The following is a 20,296-nucleotide window of genomic DNA, read 5'->3' on the forward strand; positions in this document are numbered from 1 at the left end:
TCTCCTGTGCTGCAGTGTTTTTTCCTTAAACACCAGGAGTTTGAGGGCAAGCGTTGGGCCCCTGCTTTGTACCACGCTGATGATTGGCTTGGCTGGAAAGGTGATGTGGGGGCTCAGAGGTTGCTGTAGCGGAAGTGTCCTACTTCACGTGAACATTCTCACTTCGGACCTCAGGAACACTTCTCATTTAAATCCTGATCCTCACGTAAAAAATTAACAGGGAACCAGCCTTTCCCATTACCCAAACCTAGAGTATGGAACATCAAAACACAAAGTACAGATCCGCCAACTCCCCCTCCACCCTGAGCACACACACACACACACACAAACGTCCCCCTACAATCAGAACTAACTCTAATCATCATTCAAAAAAGAGCCTAGCAAACTTCTATTCCAACGTTACTAATTACTCATAGACTATATAAGCAGAAAGTTTGGTAACACCGAGCCTTGTTTGCCAGTACCGAGCCCTGTTTGTCAGTACTGTCTTCCCTCGCCTAAGCTGCTCCGAGTCAAACAAGCCTTGTTTGCCAGTACCGAGCCTTGTTTGTCAGTACCGAGGCTTGTTTGCCAGTACCATGCCTTGTTTGCCAGTACCATCTTCCCTCGCTTAAGCTGTCTTGAGTCGGAACAAGCATGGTTTGTCAGTACTGTCTTCCCTTACTTAAGCTACCTTGTGTCAGAATGAGCCTTGTTTGCCAGTACCGAGCCCTGTTTGCCAGTACCGAGCCCTGTTTGTCAGTACTGTCTTCCCTCGCCTAAGCTGCTTCGAGTCAAACAAGCCGTGTTTGTCAGTACCGAGGCTTGTTTGCCAGTACCGAGCCTTGTTTGCCAGTACCGAGCCTTGTTTGCCAGTACCATCTTCCCTCGCTTAAGGCTGCTTTGGAGGTTGCCTTAAGTGAGGGGGCGCTCCAGTATTCAGGGTCCCCGGCTGCTCACCTGCCTAGGGTTTTGCAGAAGGAAAGAGGCCGCTTCGCTCAGCCGGGGTACAAAGATGGGTGGTTGGCGGTTTCCCCAAGAGAGACAATAATATTTGGGTTTTCTGCCACTCACCAGACACATGACCCCTCGACGCTCGCCTGCATAAGTAATAACAGTGGGTAATTTACACGCTGGCCTTATCCAAACAAGAGCTCCGCTGGCTTTACGACGCACAAATCTGACCCATATTTCCATCAGTCGGACTACTGTTGGGTCCGCGGCTTGGAATGGGAGGGTCCGCTGACTTCTTTGTGTGAAATGATAAAAAGCTGCACAAATAGGTTTCTCCAAGGGGCTACAGATGTTTCAGAAAGCCTGGCTCTGCTAGCAGGGGATTGTGGGAGCTCAGTTCACAGTCAGTGCCCTGGCCACTGGAGAGCTCTGAGGGTCACAGAAAAGGTACTAAGATTAGATGTATTTACAAAACTTATGTTATGTTATCTCTACTTGTATAGCCCACTAATCACCCGTGAGGGTATCCAGGCGCTTGAGCCGGTGTGGAGGTGAGTGTCCCCTCATAGTCATTCGAAGAGCCAGGCCAGGTCTTCAGCTTCTCGTGGAACTCAAGAAGTGGGGGGGAGGCTCTGGTGAGTTGTGGGCTAATCCGTTCCTAGAAGCCAGGGGGTCCGTAAACAGCAACCCAAGGGAGCTTCCGGCATGAGACATCCCTAGATAGATAGATTGATGCACTCATACATCAGATGGTCCTTCTCAGGCATCCTTTCAGTGACCTTCCTGAGGGAGGCGGCTCAGTAGATTTGCTGCTGTGAAATGATTGTTTAGACAATGAGCCTTACTATTGAGATCGAAAGTACGATCCAGCTGAGAATATCTGTTTCTGGGACATAAATATGTATCAATTCCTATCAAGAACTGGGGTAAATCAGTCAAATATGAGTACCAAACTGAATTGTGCTCACTCTACGGGCACTTAAAAGTTCTCTAAAGGTTCATTTGCAGGGTGTCTCAGGGGACTGTTTAGGTGAACCCCATACAAATGTAGTGCACACCCACTCCGTTATAACTTTGAGTATTTGGGAACCTTTCCAGAACATTTCTCACACTTACCTGTTCATTTATTTCAGGCTGTAAGGTCAGGATGTACCTGCTGCAGGAAGTGTGAAGTTGTGCACCAAACATCCCAGTTTACACAAAGCGGGGGGGGGACATGTTATGAGAGACAAATTATATATATATATATCAATCATTCTGCCATCAGTGTGGCCTGTCATGCTGGTTCAGACAGGTCTAGTGGCTTCCCACCTTGATTACTGGAGTTTGGTTTAGGCCCTGCATCATCAGTAGTGAATTTGTGGTCTCTTGATGTTTACAATAGGAAATGTTTGGCAAAAAACCTTTTCCCATTAAATATTCAGCATGAAAGTATCAGACACAAACTAATCTGGGCAAGATGAGCAGCTCACACCTGTAATCTGGAAACTTGAGAGTTCCTTAGATAAAGTGTTCAAAATAGTTAAGATTTTGTGTGCGTGGAGTAAAGCCAAGTGTTTTTCGTCCACCACAGGGAACTCCACTGGCTTGCGATAAACAAATAAGCTTTTTTCAAACTCTTCACACACGTTCATGACTCTACACAACTTAAGCCCCACCTACCTGAACAGTTGCATCTCCTCCCACCAACCCCACACACACACACCTCTGCTACACAGGACTCCTACTCGCACACATCCCACCCAAACAAAAGATCACATCATAATGACGGCCGTCCTCTGACGTACATCCTGGTGTGGACCGACCTCCCACTCCACATCAGATCCTTGTCCACTCCTGCTGAATTCCGCAAGAAGCTGAAGACCTGGATTTTCAGTTAACCAACCTACCCTAGCAGGGCTAGGCATACACACTTACGCCAGTGCAGGTGATAGTGCAATTTATAAATACACTTAACCTAGCATCCAAATTTGTAAAATCCTTTTTCATTCACATTCTGTCTGGTTCTATGTTACATTCTGGAACCATTTTAGCCACCAGCCCTTTCCATGCTGTAGCTCAAAAGCTATGTTATGGTATCAAATTGCAAAACTACAAGTCCCAGAATGCAAAGGGCTTTAGTAGGCAAGGGTTTATCAGAAAAGGGGACCTTGCGAAGATATTATGTGTGTTGGTGTCGCATGGCAGGCAAGCTGCAAATCTGTTTCCACTGATGCCAGGCCACTCCTTCAACCCCTACCATCCCAACCCTCCCCCAACATCCCTCCCATCCCACCACTACAAAAAAAAATGTTTTCGTTGTTAGAAAATCTAATGCTGCTCTGTCTTAGTTGTATGATGTAAACCCAGTGCTGCTGCTGTTTTTTGGTATTTTTTGGTACTTGTAGCTATATTTAATTTCATAATTTCAGGACTAGAAATGCAGGATGAATAGACTAATGTCAAAGTAGTTGTGTTCCCTTTCACACCCAACACCTCACACCTGAACATCTGGAAAAAAAAACAGATATAACATTTCCTAGAGAAGAGGTGGTGGTTATTGGCCCAGGGACAGAGATCTCACGTTTCCCCATTCCATATGTGAGTAGCCCATCCAGTCCAGATTTTTACTGTGCATTCAGGGACTTGCAGGACTTGTTTTGCTCTGTGATAAAACAGGACTTCAAGTACCACAATGCAAAGACAAATCTGGAGTGGGTGAACTATTAACAGTGGATGGAGATGGGAAACTTCAGATCTGCAATAACTGCTGAAGCTGTTCTCCTGGACAGAGGCAAGTAAATGTACAATGAACGAAGAATAGAAATATGGCTGCACCAATATATATGATCTCTTCGACCTTTCCTGATATTTTTTTTATGTAATAGCTCTTGCATTTTGGGAAATGTAGTTTTAATGTTCCCATTATGCCAATTAAATTCTCAATGTTCAAAGTGTTGGAGGTTAAAGAGACTGGCATGAGTGTAAGCGTCACATGCAACAAGGGAACACTTGGCATCTATATAATGAAAGGACTGCTGTCCTTTTATAATTTTCCGGTTTGGGGTGATTTTTGTTTAACGAAATTTAGTCGTGGGCTGGTCAGCAGAGTGAACCATTTTGGGGCCCGCGAATAACACCTCCCGAGGGCGGGACCGGCAAGTCACAGGAGGCCGCAAGCCTGTTATAATTAAACACAGAGATTGGTTGGTGGTATTTTGAAGCCGCCAATAAGGTAGCAACACAGTGTAAGCCCGTGTGGTCAAAACGGGAATGCAGGACGGCCCCCCTACAAGGATGACCGTGCAACATCGACCCATCCACACAGTGCTTGAAATGGAAAAATTAAAGTGCAGGCACTCTGTGCCAGAGTACCTGCTTGTTTCCGAGAAGTGCTGGTACTCTCCAATTAAAAGTATTACGTTTTTCTTGAGATGTGCCGGTACTCTCCCTCTCAAAATAAAAAAGTGCTGGTTCTCAGTACCGGACAGTACCGTCCCACTTAAAGCACTGCACCCATACCAATAGAGGGGGCATCGCAGCCGCAGGTCTGGGCTAGGCTTGGGACAGAATTAAAAAACACCGATGCCAGGAGCACGATAGCTTAAAAGAAGACCTGCTCAAACATTTTCCACGGGATGCCTTACGGCAGGGGCTTGGGGAGCAGGCAGGGGCCACCAAAGGGTCAGCAGTGGCTGGACACGGCACTTGCAGCCCAGGCACGACCAGGGAGCCGCCCACAGAGATTGGCAGCAAGGTGGAAGCCTAGCTGCCAAATGCTGGGTACCTGACCAACGGGGCCATTGTTGAGGAGGCTGTGCATAAACCCTGGCTACAAGCAATACTGATAAACGAACCCCAAGGGACGATCAAGAAGCCATAGAAACAAATAGTTCAGACATGGAACGTGTTTATGACCATTAGCGGTGATGTTTTGTTAGGTACCATGTAATGTATAATGTAATAAAACTGCGACCGTTAATACTCCAGCAAAGTCTACGGTCTTTTTTTTTTTTGCTAAGGAAAGGCGAAGATTGAAAAAATGCTATGGATACATGGACTAAAGACTGGCCGGGAAGGGTTGGTGGTCTCTCGAATGTCTGGGAGGGAGGGGTTAGAACATCTACAGTTCATTCCTGTACACCCTCGCCATGTGGCAGTTTCAGCCATTTGTCATTTTAGCAATCAACATTTGCATGTTGGAACTTGTGAGGCTCTGCTTGCAATGCTCAAAGGGAAACTACAGGTCCCAGAATGCAGTGCTATGACGGCTAAAAGGCAGGACTTAACAGCCGTGCCCGTCGCTATAAATCTAGTGAATGAGTGGGAGCTTAAATGGTCTATCCTGCTCCTTCAGACAATATGAGGGTCATTGAGCACTCTGACAATTTTTTAAAGCCCCCCTCGCTTGAGTCCAGGGCGCAAGTCTGGGGTCTGGACTAGGCACTAAGGCGTTAGTGGCGCAGGGGAGGGGGGAGGGGGGGCTAGCTAACCTCCCCATGCTTTCATGACTTTAATGTTTGCACATTCGCCTGGTGTAAAATTCCTCCCAGAACAAGCCTGATCACAGAAGCTTGTGTGTGGTGTGGTGGGAGCGTGGAGCGTGGCTGGTGTCTTAGAGCCTCAGTAGCATTTAGGGATCCAATTCCAATTCACAAATTCTTTTATTTGGCATAGCCATTAAAAGTATAAAAACAATAAAATGTACACATTTTTCCTATTCACATACAAAATTCTTACATCATTCTAAGTCTTAATAACCAGCTCTACTTACATAGATCATTAATTTAAGGTTCATGTTCTTATAGGGGTCACTTTACCTGTTCACGTCTGTCTCTCTTGTGTTCTGCTCACCCGGCTGTCAACAGAAGGGGCGCTCTCACCCCTCCAGATCTTCAGGGGTTAATCCTGCCCGGGAGGGGGAGGGGTGTGCTCGGCACTCCCCCCTCTCCTCTCCCAGTCCAGTCACTGTGGCACAGCTCGCTAAGGGCTGCTGAGTGAGAAGTCCCAGCGGTGCCCCCAAGCAGCCCCGGACCTCAGCAGCATCCAAGCGCTCTGCCCACCCGGGCATGGCAGAGGAGAGATGAAGGTGTCCGCGTGCACCGTGACCCTCTGCCCCCTCCCCAAGACCCCCGCTGCCGCCCCCGACCTAGGAAGCCGCTGGCCAGGAGACGGTGCAAGGTAGGCAAGCAGCCACGTTTAAACCGACGTGGTTGACTTTTGTACGCGTAGCGCTCAGTGTGTGCGGGAAGTGCTTCAGGGCGCGTGTGCGTGTAAATATACAAAAGGGCGTCACTTTTAAACATTTCTAAACTTCAAAACGGGTGAACTGCTTCAGATGTCCATGAACTGGCTATTAAGTTTCAGTGATTTCAGGTCACTCTGTCATGTGTGAATAGCATGTGTACCTTTTGCATTCTGCTGCTTGGGGTTTTACGCGCACTATAGAAAAACGGGACTACAAGTACCAGAATGCAATAGCTAATAAGAAAAGGACTGGCTTTAAAAACAGGACTGCAAATAGGGAAATCATGTCTGACTTATCGTCCCCGTCTAGATGTTAAATAACTTTTTTTTTGCCTGTCTCTGCTTTAGTTAGTTCCACATACCCAAGTGTCAGGCTGTAGTCAAACTACCCAGCAGGCGGTCCCTTTCCGCGGCGCTATTTTTGTGTTAACGAGAGCAGCACGGCCGGCGTGTTTGTTTTGGTGACAAAAGGCACAGTTTTACTGTCTCCCGTCCTGGTTTGCAGCAGCTCCTTTAGCCTTTTTCTGGTTTCCTGGGCGGCGGTGTTTTTAGCCCTCTGTGCGCTTTTTACAGCGCGTGGTTTATTTACCATATAAAGCAATGCGTACTGGGAACTGGCTTGTACAGGGGAGCAGAGCGCCCAGCATTCGAGCAGGGTGCACACGGGCTGTACACACCCACCTCCGCCCCTCCCCGGGCACCGGTGACCTTCAGAGGGCAGCTGACGTGGATTAGAGGATTTGGCCGATAAGACATTTACTTGGCTTGTGTTCTTTAGGGAACCTGAATTCCGTCGTCCCCCCCTTGGCTTGCGTTTTTTTGTATCCATTTGAGCCTCCTTAGAAGTCATGAGACAAAACAAACTCCCCTGCCTCGAGGCGCTGCCAGCCTGACCTGCCCCCGTGAGCATAAACCGGTTTAGAGGGGACGTGGTTCACCCTGGCACCGATGGCTGAAACTTTCAGAGATTCCAAGTGTAGAACAAAAGTACGACAAAGTTATTTAGACCAGGAAAAGAGCCTGGTGATGAAAGAAGTGGTAGAGAAAAGCGCTTTGAATTCGTCCCTAATGTTAGATATAAGGCGCTTTAACATACCACCTTTTATATGCAGTTATTTGAAACCAAGCAAACTTTGCACTCAGTTTACCAACATTAGGAAGATGAAAGGCCGACTTTGTGGAGATTCGAATCTGTTACCTGCTGATCTCGTCAGTGAGTGCCCACATTTCACCCTCCATGGTAGCCCTGGATCATGTTTCGTTTAGAGAACCCCCTGTGGGTGCCCAGGTGCGGGAGCCACTTAAAACAAGTTAAGGGGGTGTTTCTCCTGCTTGCAGCCTGTTTCCAGTTACACGCTGCAGATCTTATCTGTGATTTGTTTAAAGGGTGCACTCTCGCGACAAAGTTGTAAACCTGATAGAGTTGTTTTTGCTGTCTGAAGTTTTTTTTTACACGTCATTGTGTTTGATGTGATTTGCGGCCTCTGAGACACTCCCATGCCCCGAGGCCTGTATCTCCTGGCCCCGGGCCTCCGCAGACAGTTCACAGGGGCGCCTTTGTCTCCCAACAATAGCCCCCAAAGGGGGCAAACAATCCGAAACGCAATATAGTTGTCTGTCTGAGGGGCTTGGCGGCCGCGCTTCCTGCCCGCGAGATGGAAATGTGAGCAGGTACCGGGTGATGTCACTCCATGAGGTGCCCCCTCCCCGTGCCTTGACTTCTTGAGTGGTGCAGACGTGTGGGGCTTGGGGTGTCTGGATCTGAGGGCTGCTGTGGGGACAGCGCGCACGGCTGAGCAGAGTTCAGTTGCTGATCCCCGGATCTGAGCCAACGTAGATCAGATCTGATCCTGGCTGCTGCCGAGGCTACTGTGCCTCACCTTTGTTCTTGGGCACCTCTTGGACTGAACACACCGACCCAATGAGGGCGACCGCTTCCAAGGGATGCTCCAGTGTTTCTGACCGAGCCCGCCTGTTCTTTTTATGACCCTGCTGAAGTGATGCAGGCAGACAGACCGTGTTTTCTGTGACACCTTCAGCCTCCTTGACTGACAGCTGGCTCCTTGTCATGAGGGTGGCTTCCAGCCATTCACTGTCATTTCGTGTGTATAGCGCTTCTTGCCACTGGTGTGGCCGCAGTAGCAGGGACTGTGTGCCAGCTGCATGCATGTGTGAGTGCACACTGCATAACAACTTGTTTTTGTACAGCGCCTCAATGTCTGTTTCCAAGCACTGTAAACAATAGCTGTTATTACCAGCAGCGGCTGCCGCAAATCTCAAGGAGGGTGGAACGGCAAGAAAAATATATATATGTACATTACAAAAATAAACTTACCTCGGACCGCTGTCTCCTGCTGCCTCGCACCTGTTCCCTCAGTGTGGTGTCCCAGCATTCACTGGGACACCAGCACAGGCTCCCCAGCAATCCTGGTGCTGCTTTCATGCTAAACCTAGCGTTAGAGCAGCGCCAGGATTGGTCTGAGCAGCTCAGACTGTCGCTCAGACACTGCTGGAGAAACCTAAGTGCGCATGTGTGTTTGGCCAACCTCAGACGCCCGGCCAAACACACATGTGCACTTAGGTGCACTCTTCCCACCTCCTGTGGGCCAGCCCCGCCCCTCGTTGCACTTCTAGCTGTGCCAGAAGCAGAAAAATAAAACGATAGTGAACTATCGTTTTCTTTTTCTGCTGCTGGTTCAGCCAGAGGGGCGAGCCTCCTTCGCCATAGTGAAGGAGCTGCCACTGGTGTTTAATATTGCTCACTTGGGCCTCGGACGCATTGAATACCAGTTGGATTTGCAGGGATTCACACTCCCAAGCACAGTGTTAGTGGCGAGCGTGAACTCACAAGTCATGTATCCATCACTGTAGGAATGGGCCGACCAGCTTCAGTGTGTGCATGGTTGAAGGAGTGGTTCATTGGGGGGGGGGGGGCAGTGGGGGGCACTTGGCAATCATCTCAGAAATGAAGCATTTTTAATACTGTATACAACAAAGCCATTGTTGTACTTCTCTATCTTGTACAGCTAGCCGTCATAGACAAAGCCTGTAGTCCTGGCTTGTTTCAGGTGTAATGCCAGTTGTTGTAGTATACATCTGGATGCAATGACAGAAAGAAGCAGAAAAATACTAGTTGGTTGGCACACTGTGCTAAGCACAGATTTTGAGTGTACCTGGTTTTAAGCCACGCCCTTAGTTATACAGGCCACGCCCCCTTGAGAGACCCCCTAGTTTCTTCATCCCACTTAAAGCTCTGACTTGGCATCTCCGAGACGGTCACTGCCTAATCTAGTACTCATGTTGTGGCTGCACGCGACAAGGAGCTCCGTGGTGGGCGTCACCGATTCTCCATTGAAATCAAATGCTGAATTTTAGTTTCCCGCCTCCATCTCTAGCGTGTGCTGCTACGCTAATGCGCCCAGTTAACATTTTCTCACATGTTTACCTGGCACACATGTACTCTGCGCTGGCCCCATGCAGTGTGTAATGCAGCCATCAGCAGTTTGCGCTTTTTCTGTGCTCTGCCTTCACCATCATCCAGTCTCCAGTGCTGTCAGCCAATAAGCGGATTTGAAACACCTGCACGAAAGAGCAAACCTGTTCCTTCATCCATAAAGCTGAAAGTAAGAGGGCACGTAGTGGCAGGTGCCAACATTTCACCTACACCATAGGCGCTATCGAGCCATACTGCTTAGCACCATAGGCGCTACTGAGCCATACTGCTTAGCACTATAGGAGCTATCAAGACGTACTGCTTAGCTCCAAAGGCGCTATCGAGCCAACTGCTTAGCACCATAGGCACTATCAAGCCATCTACTTAGCACCATAGGTGCTATTAAGACATACTGCTTAGCACCATAGGCGCTACTGAGCCATACTGCTTAGCACTATAGGAGCTATCAAGACGTACTGTTTAGCACCAAAAGGTGCTATTGAGCCAACTGCTTAGCACCATAGGCGCTATCAAGCCATCTACTTAGCACCTTAGGCGCTATCAAGCCATCTACTTAGCACCATAGGCGCTATCCAAACATACTGCTTAGCACCATAGACGCTATCCAGCCAACTGCTTAGCAGTTTGTAATCTGGTGCAGGTAGTTTTCCTTTTGTAACTGAGATTACTTCTCCATGAAGGGTCATTCAAAGAACAGATGGTTAAAGCCTGGGCAGGATGAAGGCCTCTGACCTCTCACGGGCCCCAGGTGGCCTTGTGCATCTCCATGTTGTTAAACAGCCCTGCCTTTGGTCTGGGTCAGTCTGGGCAACAATGGCCTTCAGTACATTGATTATTGGTGCCATTATGGGCATATTTTGTGTGACCCTGTTGCTTTAGGGTGGGCTGCTGGAGTTGTTACGTTCCTGGAGCCTATATATGCTATATATAAGACACCTTTGCAGGCATTGACTCTGAATGGACTGATTATGAATTTTTTTCCCCCCAAAAAATGGCATGAAACCAGCCCACGGACCCTCTTGGCGCGCGCTTTGTTAGAGACGGCTCAAGTATTATGGCTCAGATAGAGAAGTGTCTAGGCCTTCAGCTATGCTTTTTAGGATCTCCTGTGACTACGTCTTGCTTTGTGTTAATATATGATTTTTATTTCTTTTTACATTTCGGAATTGAAAATGAGCAATAAGAAAAGGAAACACATATTTTTCCTGATTGGAAAAATGCTAATATGTTTATTTTTTATTGGTACAAACGAGCCCCGTCTGAGCTGGGGGGAAGGGGCCCTAATAAAGTTGTAAAGGCCTTTTGCTTGTTATAAACTTAATCTTAGAACCATTAAAGGTAAATTTGGGAAACATAACAGTTCATCAGACTAGTAATAACAATCCAGAAATGTAGACAAAGAGACCGGCATTAATGAGACTAGTGAGAAATTTCTTTATTCGAGATTTCGGTGACTGTGATTAATGTGTTTATTGTAGTGATGTCATAACCAAAGTATCTCCCATTACCACTCAACCTAAAGTCAAGATGGTACCCAAAGGAAGACAGAGGCTCTGTTCAGTGAGGAAGCACCACAGAGAGCGACTTCTTGATGTCAGCTTGGGTTTGCTTCCCTGACATCTGCCCGTGAATAGGTCTGGTATCACCTAGGGTGGTTAATTTGTAAAAGAATAAGTGCCGGTGCCCAAAGCTCTGCTTAGCAGTCCATTGTAGGCGCTATTAAATGTCACCGCGCCCAATACTAAAGCTGACTTGTCTTGAATACACCTCAGGCCTCTTTAATCCACCTCAAAAAATCTCCTGCCACTATATTTCTCTAGCGCAGGTTCATGCTTTATCTCTTTGTGACTTTTTTTCGTCTTTCTCCTCCTCAATCTTTACGTTTTTTGTGTGTGTTTTTTTTCCCCTCTTGCGCTGTGTAAATGTCTGAAAAATAAGTGCAAGTCCCCAAATATCAGTGCCCACCGGCTCAAATTAGGCACTGCACGTAGACCTTTTTAATCCAATCCAGACTCTGGTTCTTCTGATCTGTGTAGCACTACTAGAAGGTGGTGAAATGCCCCTGTACTGGACCTGATTTAACTAGTTGCTATTGGAGGTGCAGGGGGGAGGGGGAGCATGTGGGCTAGAGAGCTTTGCCTCATTTATTTGTAGTACAATTATTCAAGATTTTTGCTGCAAAGAAATTAGGAGTGCCACGAGTTACTCCTCAAAGGAAACACATCATACCGTGGTAAAAGGGGGTGCTTTTGGGTGTGGGAACTGATTGGGTGTTTCACTATGAGCACCTTGCCTAGTCCATCTATATATCCCTTTTAAAATCCCTAACATTGGCTACTTGACTTAAGAACCTGCCTGGGGCAGAATGAGGAAGAGATGACCGCCTTCTGTGCAAGGATAATCCATACTGTCTGTAAGAGCTGTCCCTCCATTTGGCTTTAATTATAGTCCCACTGGATCTGTTTCCAAAAACTGCAACCACAAGTTTTCCTGACCTGATCCACGGGTGTTTGAATCTATAGCTGCTGTGGACGGTGCCTGCTTGCTGGGATGCTTGTCTCTAAAGAGTCCAATTGTAGGTGTTTAATAAGGTTCATAGTCAAGGGAGCCTGCTGACCAGTTCACAGAATCCCAGTTAACTCTCTGACTGCTATGGAGGCTGGACAGCCAGTCCCAGTTTTGAAGTTGACCTGCACAGGACAGGAAGAGGAGTGAGGATGTTTCAGCACGGCGCAAAATGCATTGTTTGATATTTTGTTTTTGTATGTTTTTTTTTTTTTTATGTGTTCCATTTCAGCACAGTGCAAAATGCATTGTTTGTTTTTTTTTTTTTGTTCCATTTGTGCGTTTAAACTAAGTAAGGCTATATTCCAATAGGCTTACTAGCCTTCTAGTTATATGCAGGGCCAGTGGAATTATGCGGCAGAAAGGACCAAAACATGCAGCAGGGTTGACCAATTAATGTGGCCAAAAATGTCCAGTTATACATTTCCAATGCCAGTAGCGCCGACTCATTTTGAATTGCAAAGCTGCCAAATGTGAGGCAAAGTTACCTTCATTCAGTCCTGGCTCCCTCTGTGAATTAGTGTTTATATGTCTGTGGGAGCTCAGCCACAGCTCACTTGATGGAGATCTCCATCCCATAATGCAGTTGACTGAAAATGTTTAATAGCAGTCACACACCTTCAGTAAAGTGGCTGCTGCTTGAAGCACACAGCATTGGCCCATGTAGCAAGGTGTGTCTCACTTTCACATAGGTGCTACTTTTTTTTTACATGGCCGCGTGACCTGGCCAATACAGAAGGGCCTCATTGAGCCTAGTGAGAATAGCCCGGTGACGTTATGGGCGCCTGTCTGTTGGAGGACAGCTCCTCTTTTGAACAATAAAGTGATTTTCTTTAATTGTTACTGTGAGTAAAAATGAAATGAGAAAAGGTCCAAACATTGTAGTGCTCAATACAAAAGAAACATTCTGCACCGGTCATTTATCCACATGTGGGGGACCGTACCGAGACCTACGCCGAATAACCAACTTATTCCCCCGGTTTCCAATCCTACCTCCCTTCCCCTGAAAGGTTGGATCCCCCCCACCCCCCCCCCCCCCTTTCTAAGAGGCAAAGCAAATAGGCATCGTTCCTGCCTTAGAGAATATAACCATTCTCAGGCCGTATTTATTACAACTTCATAACCACAACATTAAAGAACATTATAACATTTTACAGTATTCTTGCATCCAATGTATCTCAAAACATTTATGGGCAACTAATACATGGTTTATCCTAACACAATTCTTAAAGGAGTATTTCAGTGTTGCAGTTTTCTATTGGTGTGTCCTTCCGCCTCCATTGAAAAGCATGAGGGATTATTTTACAACTGAAATCTGTTGGTAAACTGTGCCATAGCGCAGGGCTGGGTGTGGAGCGCTGACAAAATAATCTCAAAAGTGGATGCTACACAGAAAATGGTTGTCTTATTTTCTGTTGCATCCAGTTTTCAAATGTTTTTACAGTTTTCTCATGATGCAGTACACAAACAAGCACTGGCAAAACTAAGCCATAGTAACACCAAACCTATTGGCTTTGTCAATCGGTTTTTGCTTTGCAACAGAAAAGTAAAACTACCTCTGAGTGTCAGGGGAACACAATATTGTGCAAAACCTCTGCAGGGAGTGGAACACATACAGATGAAAGTGTGCACTTGTCAGCTGGCAGAAGTGGCTCGAGAGCACACGTGCTCCGCGTTAGGTAGATGTGGATGGCCACGGTGCTCTCTCCACCCAAAGGTATCTCCCTGCAGAACGCAAACCCACAGAAGGTTGTTGGTGCTCATTATCTCAGCAGCACCGATGAGACAGTGAATCAGCAATCACTGAGAAGAACAAGAGTGATAGGTGAAATGTTGGCATTAATCTCAGTCACTAGTAATTACCCTAGGCCGCTGTCAGGGTCATTGTGGTTTTGCCACTATAGATGCTGACCAGCCAAATGCAAATCACTGTTGGGCTGTCCCAAAAACACATTAGTCAGTCAGGATCTTGATTAATCTTTAAATAATGGGATGAGTGGAATAGCGGGGACGAAGAGAGCTGGGATGGTAGGGAATGAGTTAAATTGGGATGGCAAAAAAAGTGAGTTGGTATGGCAGGGATGAGAAGAGGTGGGATGGCTGACGGGATACAAGATGAGGTGGGATGGCTGGTGGGAGACGAGATGAGGTGGGATCGCAGGGGACTAGATGAGTTTTGATGGTTCAGGACATGGAGACTTGAGATGGAGGGCGAGATGAATGCAGATATAGTGAAGCAAGGTTTGAGGGTGGCACTCTAAGATTAGCCTTTCATCAGACACTACTGCTCATCTGGAGTATGGAGCGGTGGGTTGTGGGAGGTGGGAAGTGTTGTGTAGTGTTCTCATTGATGGATGCTGCCCCTGGGCTCACAATGGAGGTTTTAAGGTTTGTTTCCTTTGTTCCTCAGTTGGGATGACAGCAGCTCCGTGAGCAGTGGCATCAGCGACACCATAGACAACCTCAGCACCGATGACATCAACACCAGTTCTTCCATCAGCTCATACGCCAACACGCCCGCCTCGTCTCGGAAGAACCTCGATGTGCAGGTGAGGGTTTGTTTCCTGCGTACATATGCACAATTTCATTTGTGCATTTCTATAGGATATTAGTACTGTTATTATCTGTAACGAGCCGGTAAAGTATCCGCGTGTATTGCACCCCTGCTGCGGAAGTAGGTATGTAACCTGAATTTGAGCATGGCCAATTCAAATGAGTTGTTTTTGAGAGGTTGCTAGACCCCTCATTGGGCACCAAGGGACAGTGCATTTTCAGCACATTTTTATATATAAATAGTAATTTTGTAGTCTGGCTAGACAGCATAAGAGGTAGCAAGACCTGTTACCAATTCTTTAATATTTGCAGAAGGTGGGCTTTCGCTCCATTCAAAGGAGGGTTTGTCTCCTCTCATGTTATTGGCTTTTTGGTGCATCAGTGTGCTTCCTATGATGTGCTTGCATTGCAATGCACGAGGGACTATTTGACCTAACACAATACTCTGAATAATCAAACATTAAATTGCTGTCTAAAAAAGGCAATCACATTTTGTTTGTTTTCACTCTAACATGTTTTTTTTTTTTTCTTTTTTTCTTAAATAACTTATTCAGAACTCCGAATGCAAGCCAGACATACTGGCTTTGCTACTGCTTGTTTATGTTGTAAGTAGTGGTTTGGTCATTGGTAAATATACTGGAAAATAGGAATTTGTTTTACAAATATCCAAAATATTCAATAATTGATTTTTGCAGTAGTGCAATGTGGTTATTAAAATAAAAACTACAATGAAATTAAATAAGGGGTATGTTTAATTATTTTAGTGTTGATGTGATTCTAAAAATACACCCCAGAGTTATCCGACTGCTTTTGCATGTGTTTCTTCTTCTTTCGTTTTTATATTTCCAAAGAAGCGCACTTGGGCTTGCCACAGCATGGGTTCCTATGAATCTGAAATTATAGCCCATTCGAATAAAAGAATTTGCTTGAGGCCTGCTCCGCCTTTTCCCTCAATGGTAATTATGCCCAGGGCAGCCATCAGAATGGAGCCTGGGGCTGCTCTTGGCAGCCCCGTAGCTGTTCTTTGAAGATCACTGCAAAAGATCAGAGAGAAACCCATACTCTCTTGTCCGTGCCCACTGGCTGCCCACCACAGAATGCAGATTTTTAGTTTCTCTAGCATCTTAACTGTTGCCTTTGGCATTCAGCAGCCATTGATCTCAGTGACTGGTAATCACTCCGGCTGCATTCCAGTGCATCCTTGGTTAGCTGGTCTGTGCCGTTCCAGAAGGCACCAACCATATGCAGTCGTCTTGGTCCCATCCCAAAAGGGGCGTTCCAGGCCAACCCGCTGTGCCCTGTCCCCGCCAAAGAGGAGAAAAGCAAGTCTAGACTAGATTTGGTCCTGTTGGGCCCCACCAGTGACGTCATATGGCAAAACAATCTCGGTGCCCATGTCTTGGCATACCAGTCATCCAAAATGTCTTTGCCATCGGGGAGTTTGCCCAGTAAAAGGGCTAAGTAGTGATGCCTCCCTCACTGGAAGAGCCATGCCCCTTTCAGTCCCTTGCCGCAGGTTTATTCCTGATTACTTGGTGGGTCTCAAACAAAGGGACCGTGTGCGTACTCTTCAAACACACGTGCCAGGAGTTCTTGATGGTAGGGGTGAGATTTTCTCCTGTCTGGTGGCACCATACTTTGACGACGATCCCTGCCAGGTACCACACTGTAAGACCGAGGTGTCACACATCTCCAGACCCTTACCAACGATTTCCTTGGCTCCCCGTGGCGAACACCCTTATTCCAAGAATCCAGGGCGCACTAGGAGTGGCACGCCTGCCTAGGGGCCTTGGCACCCCAGCCCAGGGCTGGAACCAGAGTCCCCCTGGCAGTGTATATTGTAGGGTTCAGTTTGAAAGAGGAAGATTGAGCGGTTCTTTGAAAATCTCTACCTATCACTGCATGTGGCGCCTGGACTCTCAGGGTGAGTTCTTTGTTGATTGAAATTTGCGTTCTCACCCGACTTCTCTCCCTGCAGAACTCGACCATCTGGGAACAGTCTCTGTTTTCCTAATAAAAATATTTGCTTAGGAGATGTTGGGTCGGTAGAACAAAAGGGCATTCTTCATTACTTTCTGTCTGTCTGGTTATTTAGATGTAAATATGGATATGTCTTTGTACACATCTGATTCTAGCGTCTCGAGACATTATAGGTGAGTGCATTCTTGAATAATAAGTATTTTGTTTAACTGGCCCTTCTCTCTAAAATAAAACCTGACTCCTGGCTTCACTTTAGACTCTGTTTAACCCTCTCGGTCAAACAGAGAAAATCGGGACCGACTGAGAAATGGACATTTCAGAAGGGGCTGCCGTAGAATTAGGAATTCTGAAGTTATGCAACAAGGCAGGACCAAATTATACTGCAGGGTTTATTATTATGCGGCAAGAAAATACAAATCACGCTGCACATTATGTGGTAGTGTCAGTTCATTTCTTTGTCATTTATAAACATGTTAGCACAGTCTGGTCAAAGGTTTCCCCTTATTCATACTAGTTTAACACCCGAATACAGCAGCATTTAACTAAAAGGCGAACATTCGTCAACCTTTGCAAAGTGCCCTCCTCAGCGCAGCAGCAAGCGTTTCTGCTTTTTTAAAAATAAACTTTTGATCCCTTTGAGCTTGAATTTTTTTTTATTTTTTTTTAAATCTGCAATTATGCAGCAGATAATGGATTGTGTAGCAAATGCTGCAAGTCCATAACTATGTGAAAAACGCCGCTGCCTCAGAATTGCGTAATTCCAGTAGTCCTGCATATATTGGCTATCACGTGACCTCAAAGCTGTCGCCTGAGCCGTGTAAAGTGGGTGTTCCCTCATTTGCATGGGGTGCGGCCAAATTAATTCGAGGTCATGCTCCTATTACAGAAGCAAGCATGTGTGCTAGAGAATCTCGTGCTGTCTGTTGCCCAGGAGGGGGCGCACAGTTGACTACTTGAATCCAGGATCCATGTTGATGCACCCTGGTATGTGGGGGGGGGGGGGTTTCCCCCAAAACCCCTCCAAAGGCAGACCAGGGCTGCCCCTGAAGAACTCTGCCTGAGGTTAAAGGGGGCTTATCTGCAGCCATCGCTGTGAAGGTCTTCTGGCCTCCATCAGGAGTCAGTAGTGAGCCACCGTTTGTCTGCCTTCGATGCACTTAGGACCTGGATGCCCCCATTAGGCCCCGTCCCAACACCCGCCAAACGTAAACCTACAGAGTCTGAGTGTCTTTTGGCATTGGGAGAATTTATTAAGATTACACGCATTTACTACACACTGTGCAGGATTATTGAATCACATCATAACTCGTAAACAGAGGTCCGAAAAACGCATAACCTGTAAATCGAAATCATTACTCAATATTTGACACCCAACCAAGGATCCATCTGTGTCACGCACCATACTTCACTTGTATCCCTGTTTGGCGGCTTCAACACCTCACCGTACCTTGTCCTCGTGCTCCAGGTTGCACTCACCCACACCTCATTAAAATGAAGTAATGGGTACAAATGTTTTTCGACATGTATTTTTTTTTTCATTAGACTTTTGGTTCAGTTGATAGAGGAGCAGTTTGAAAAGAATTAGACCAGTCATGCCCTCAGAATTGTATCGAGTTTTTAGAACTCTGCATCTTTCTAGATTCTCCTGTTTGCACTACCCAGGTCACTGACTGATGCTGCCGCTGAACAGTTCCATAGATATGAGATTTCAACCTCTCGTGAAATTAAAATTTATTAAAAAAAAAAAATTGACGTATGTAGATATGCACTGCTGCAGATTTAAGCCATTCCGAGCAAGGACTGTGGGTTTAGCAAATGAACCCACAGAATGTCTGTATCCCCATAAAAGATCTTGTGTGAACGTTGGCCGATTTATGAGGAGAATTTGAGGTGCATCGCTACAAATTGTGCAGCAGGTGCAGTGGCAGCGGGACCCAGGCGTGCGAAGGGCCTACTGAACACCTGTGACATTGTCCTTGACTAACCTACCAAGACAATGTGACCCATCTAACCTGCTTCTATTAGGACCCATTGTTCCCCTGCCACCCTGCTTCTACTTGTAGTTTAAATTAGGTTTTGGGACATAAAAGAACATCACTTTACTGGCCATGAATGATGTAATGTTTGTCCTTGGGTTTCAGGTGCGCTTCAGCCACAGTGTTTCTCAATTTTGGTCCAAGTAGGTAGACTACTGTTAATGACAATTATAAATTATTAGCTTGTTCCTAAATTGCTCTTAACAATACCGATTTTTGTGTTCCAAGTGTCCTAATTAACAGGTATTTTCTACTCTCTTTATCGACCTCTGGAGGATGAGAGGCTTTGTTGACACTGCTCGGAACCGTGAGCTACAGTTGTATCAGATGTCAGCAGTGAGTGCTCACCTCCATTGCTCTTAAAAGAGAGATAGAAGAAAATTAGATTTGTGTACCTTGAGGTACTACTCTGTCTTAGGTCTTCCGTCAAGATTAGTTAAGGCTCGTATGCTGGTTCCTTTCCACCTACTGTCTATCACGCTGGAGAACTTGCTTTAAGTCATGCAGGTAGACTGGTGGCGAGTTAGATGGAGCCTGTATGGTTCCCATATTTTAGGTTACTGCTTCCACCCCTGAGTATGGCTGACACGGTTTACCTCTCTGCTGGCATTGTTGGTTACGAAGTATAAACGCTGAATCAAGCTTTGCGCTCAGGAGCTAACAGAAAAAGACTTGACTCAAAAGACCAAGATGTGTACTAGCGCCTGTCACTGATCTGCTCATTGGAGAAACTAATAACAGTGTCTGCAGCACTAAGTGACATATTGGGTGATATCTGGAGCACTAAGAGACATATTGGGTGATTTCTGGAGTGCTAAGAGACATATTGGGTGATTTCTGGAGTGCTAAGAGACATATTGGGTGATTTCTGGAGCGCTAAGTGGCATATTGGGTGATTTCTGGAGCACTAAGTGACATATTGGGTGATTTCTGGAGCACTAAGGACATATTGGGTGATTTCTGGAGCACTAAGTTACATATTGGGTGATTTCTGGAGCACTAAGTTACATATTGAGTGATTTCTGTAGCACTAAGGACATATTGGGTGATTTCTGGAGCACTAAGTGACATATTGGGTGATTTCTGGAGCACTAAGGACATAATGAGTGATTTCTGGAGCACTAAGTGACAGATTGGGTGATTTCTGGAGCACTAAGTGACATATTGAGTGATTTCTGTAGCTCTAAGGACATATTGGGTGATTTCCGGAGCACTAAGTGACATATTGGGTGATTTCTGGGGCACTAAGTGACATATTGGGTGATTTCTGGAGCACTAAGGACATAATGAGTGATTTCTGGAGCACTAAGCGACATATTGGGTGATTTCTGGAGCACTAAGTGACATATTGAGTGATTTCTGTAGCACTAAGGACATATTGGGTGATTTCTGGAGCACTAAGTGACATAGTGGGTGATTTTTGGGGCACTAAGTGACATATTGAGTGATTTCTGGAGCACTAAGGACATATTGGGCGATTTTTGGAGCACTAAGTGACATATTGGGTGATTTCTGGAGTGCTAAGAGACATATTGGGTGATTTCTGGAG

General features: G+C 46.2%; 1 protein-coding gene across 8 annotated transcripts in view; it reads left to right on the top strand.

Moving 5' to 3' along the window:
• The window catches only part of NAV2 (neuron navigator 2), a 523,029-nt gene that overhangs the window by 385,700 nt on the left and 117,033 nt on the right, over nt 1-20,296 (top strand). For 7 of the 8 annotated variants that reach the window (XM_069221928.1, XM_069221926.1, XM_069221921.1 and 4 more), the window contains one exon: nt 14,589-14,727. In XM_069221928.1, the coding sequence (XP_069078029.1) occupies nt 14,589-14,727 (139 nt within the window). Of the gene's footprint in view, nt 1-5,773; nt 6,094-14,588; nt 14,728-20,296 lie in introns of those variants that run through there. The other variant, XM_069221927.1, reaches the window with a different exon arrangement.

The sequence above is a fragment of the Pleurodeles waltl genome, chromosome 3_1, assembly GCF_031143425.1.
Source record: "Pleurodeles waltl isolate 20211129_DDA chromosome 3_1, aPleWal1.hap1.20221129, whole genome shotgun sequence".
NCBI lineage: Eukaryota > Metazoa > Chordata > Amphibia > Caudata > Salamandridae > Pleurodeles > Pleurodeles waltl.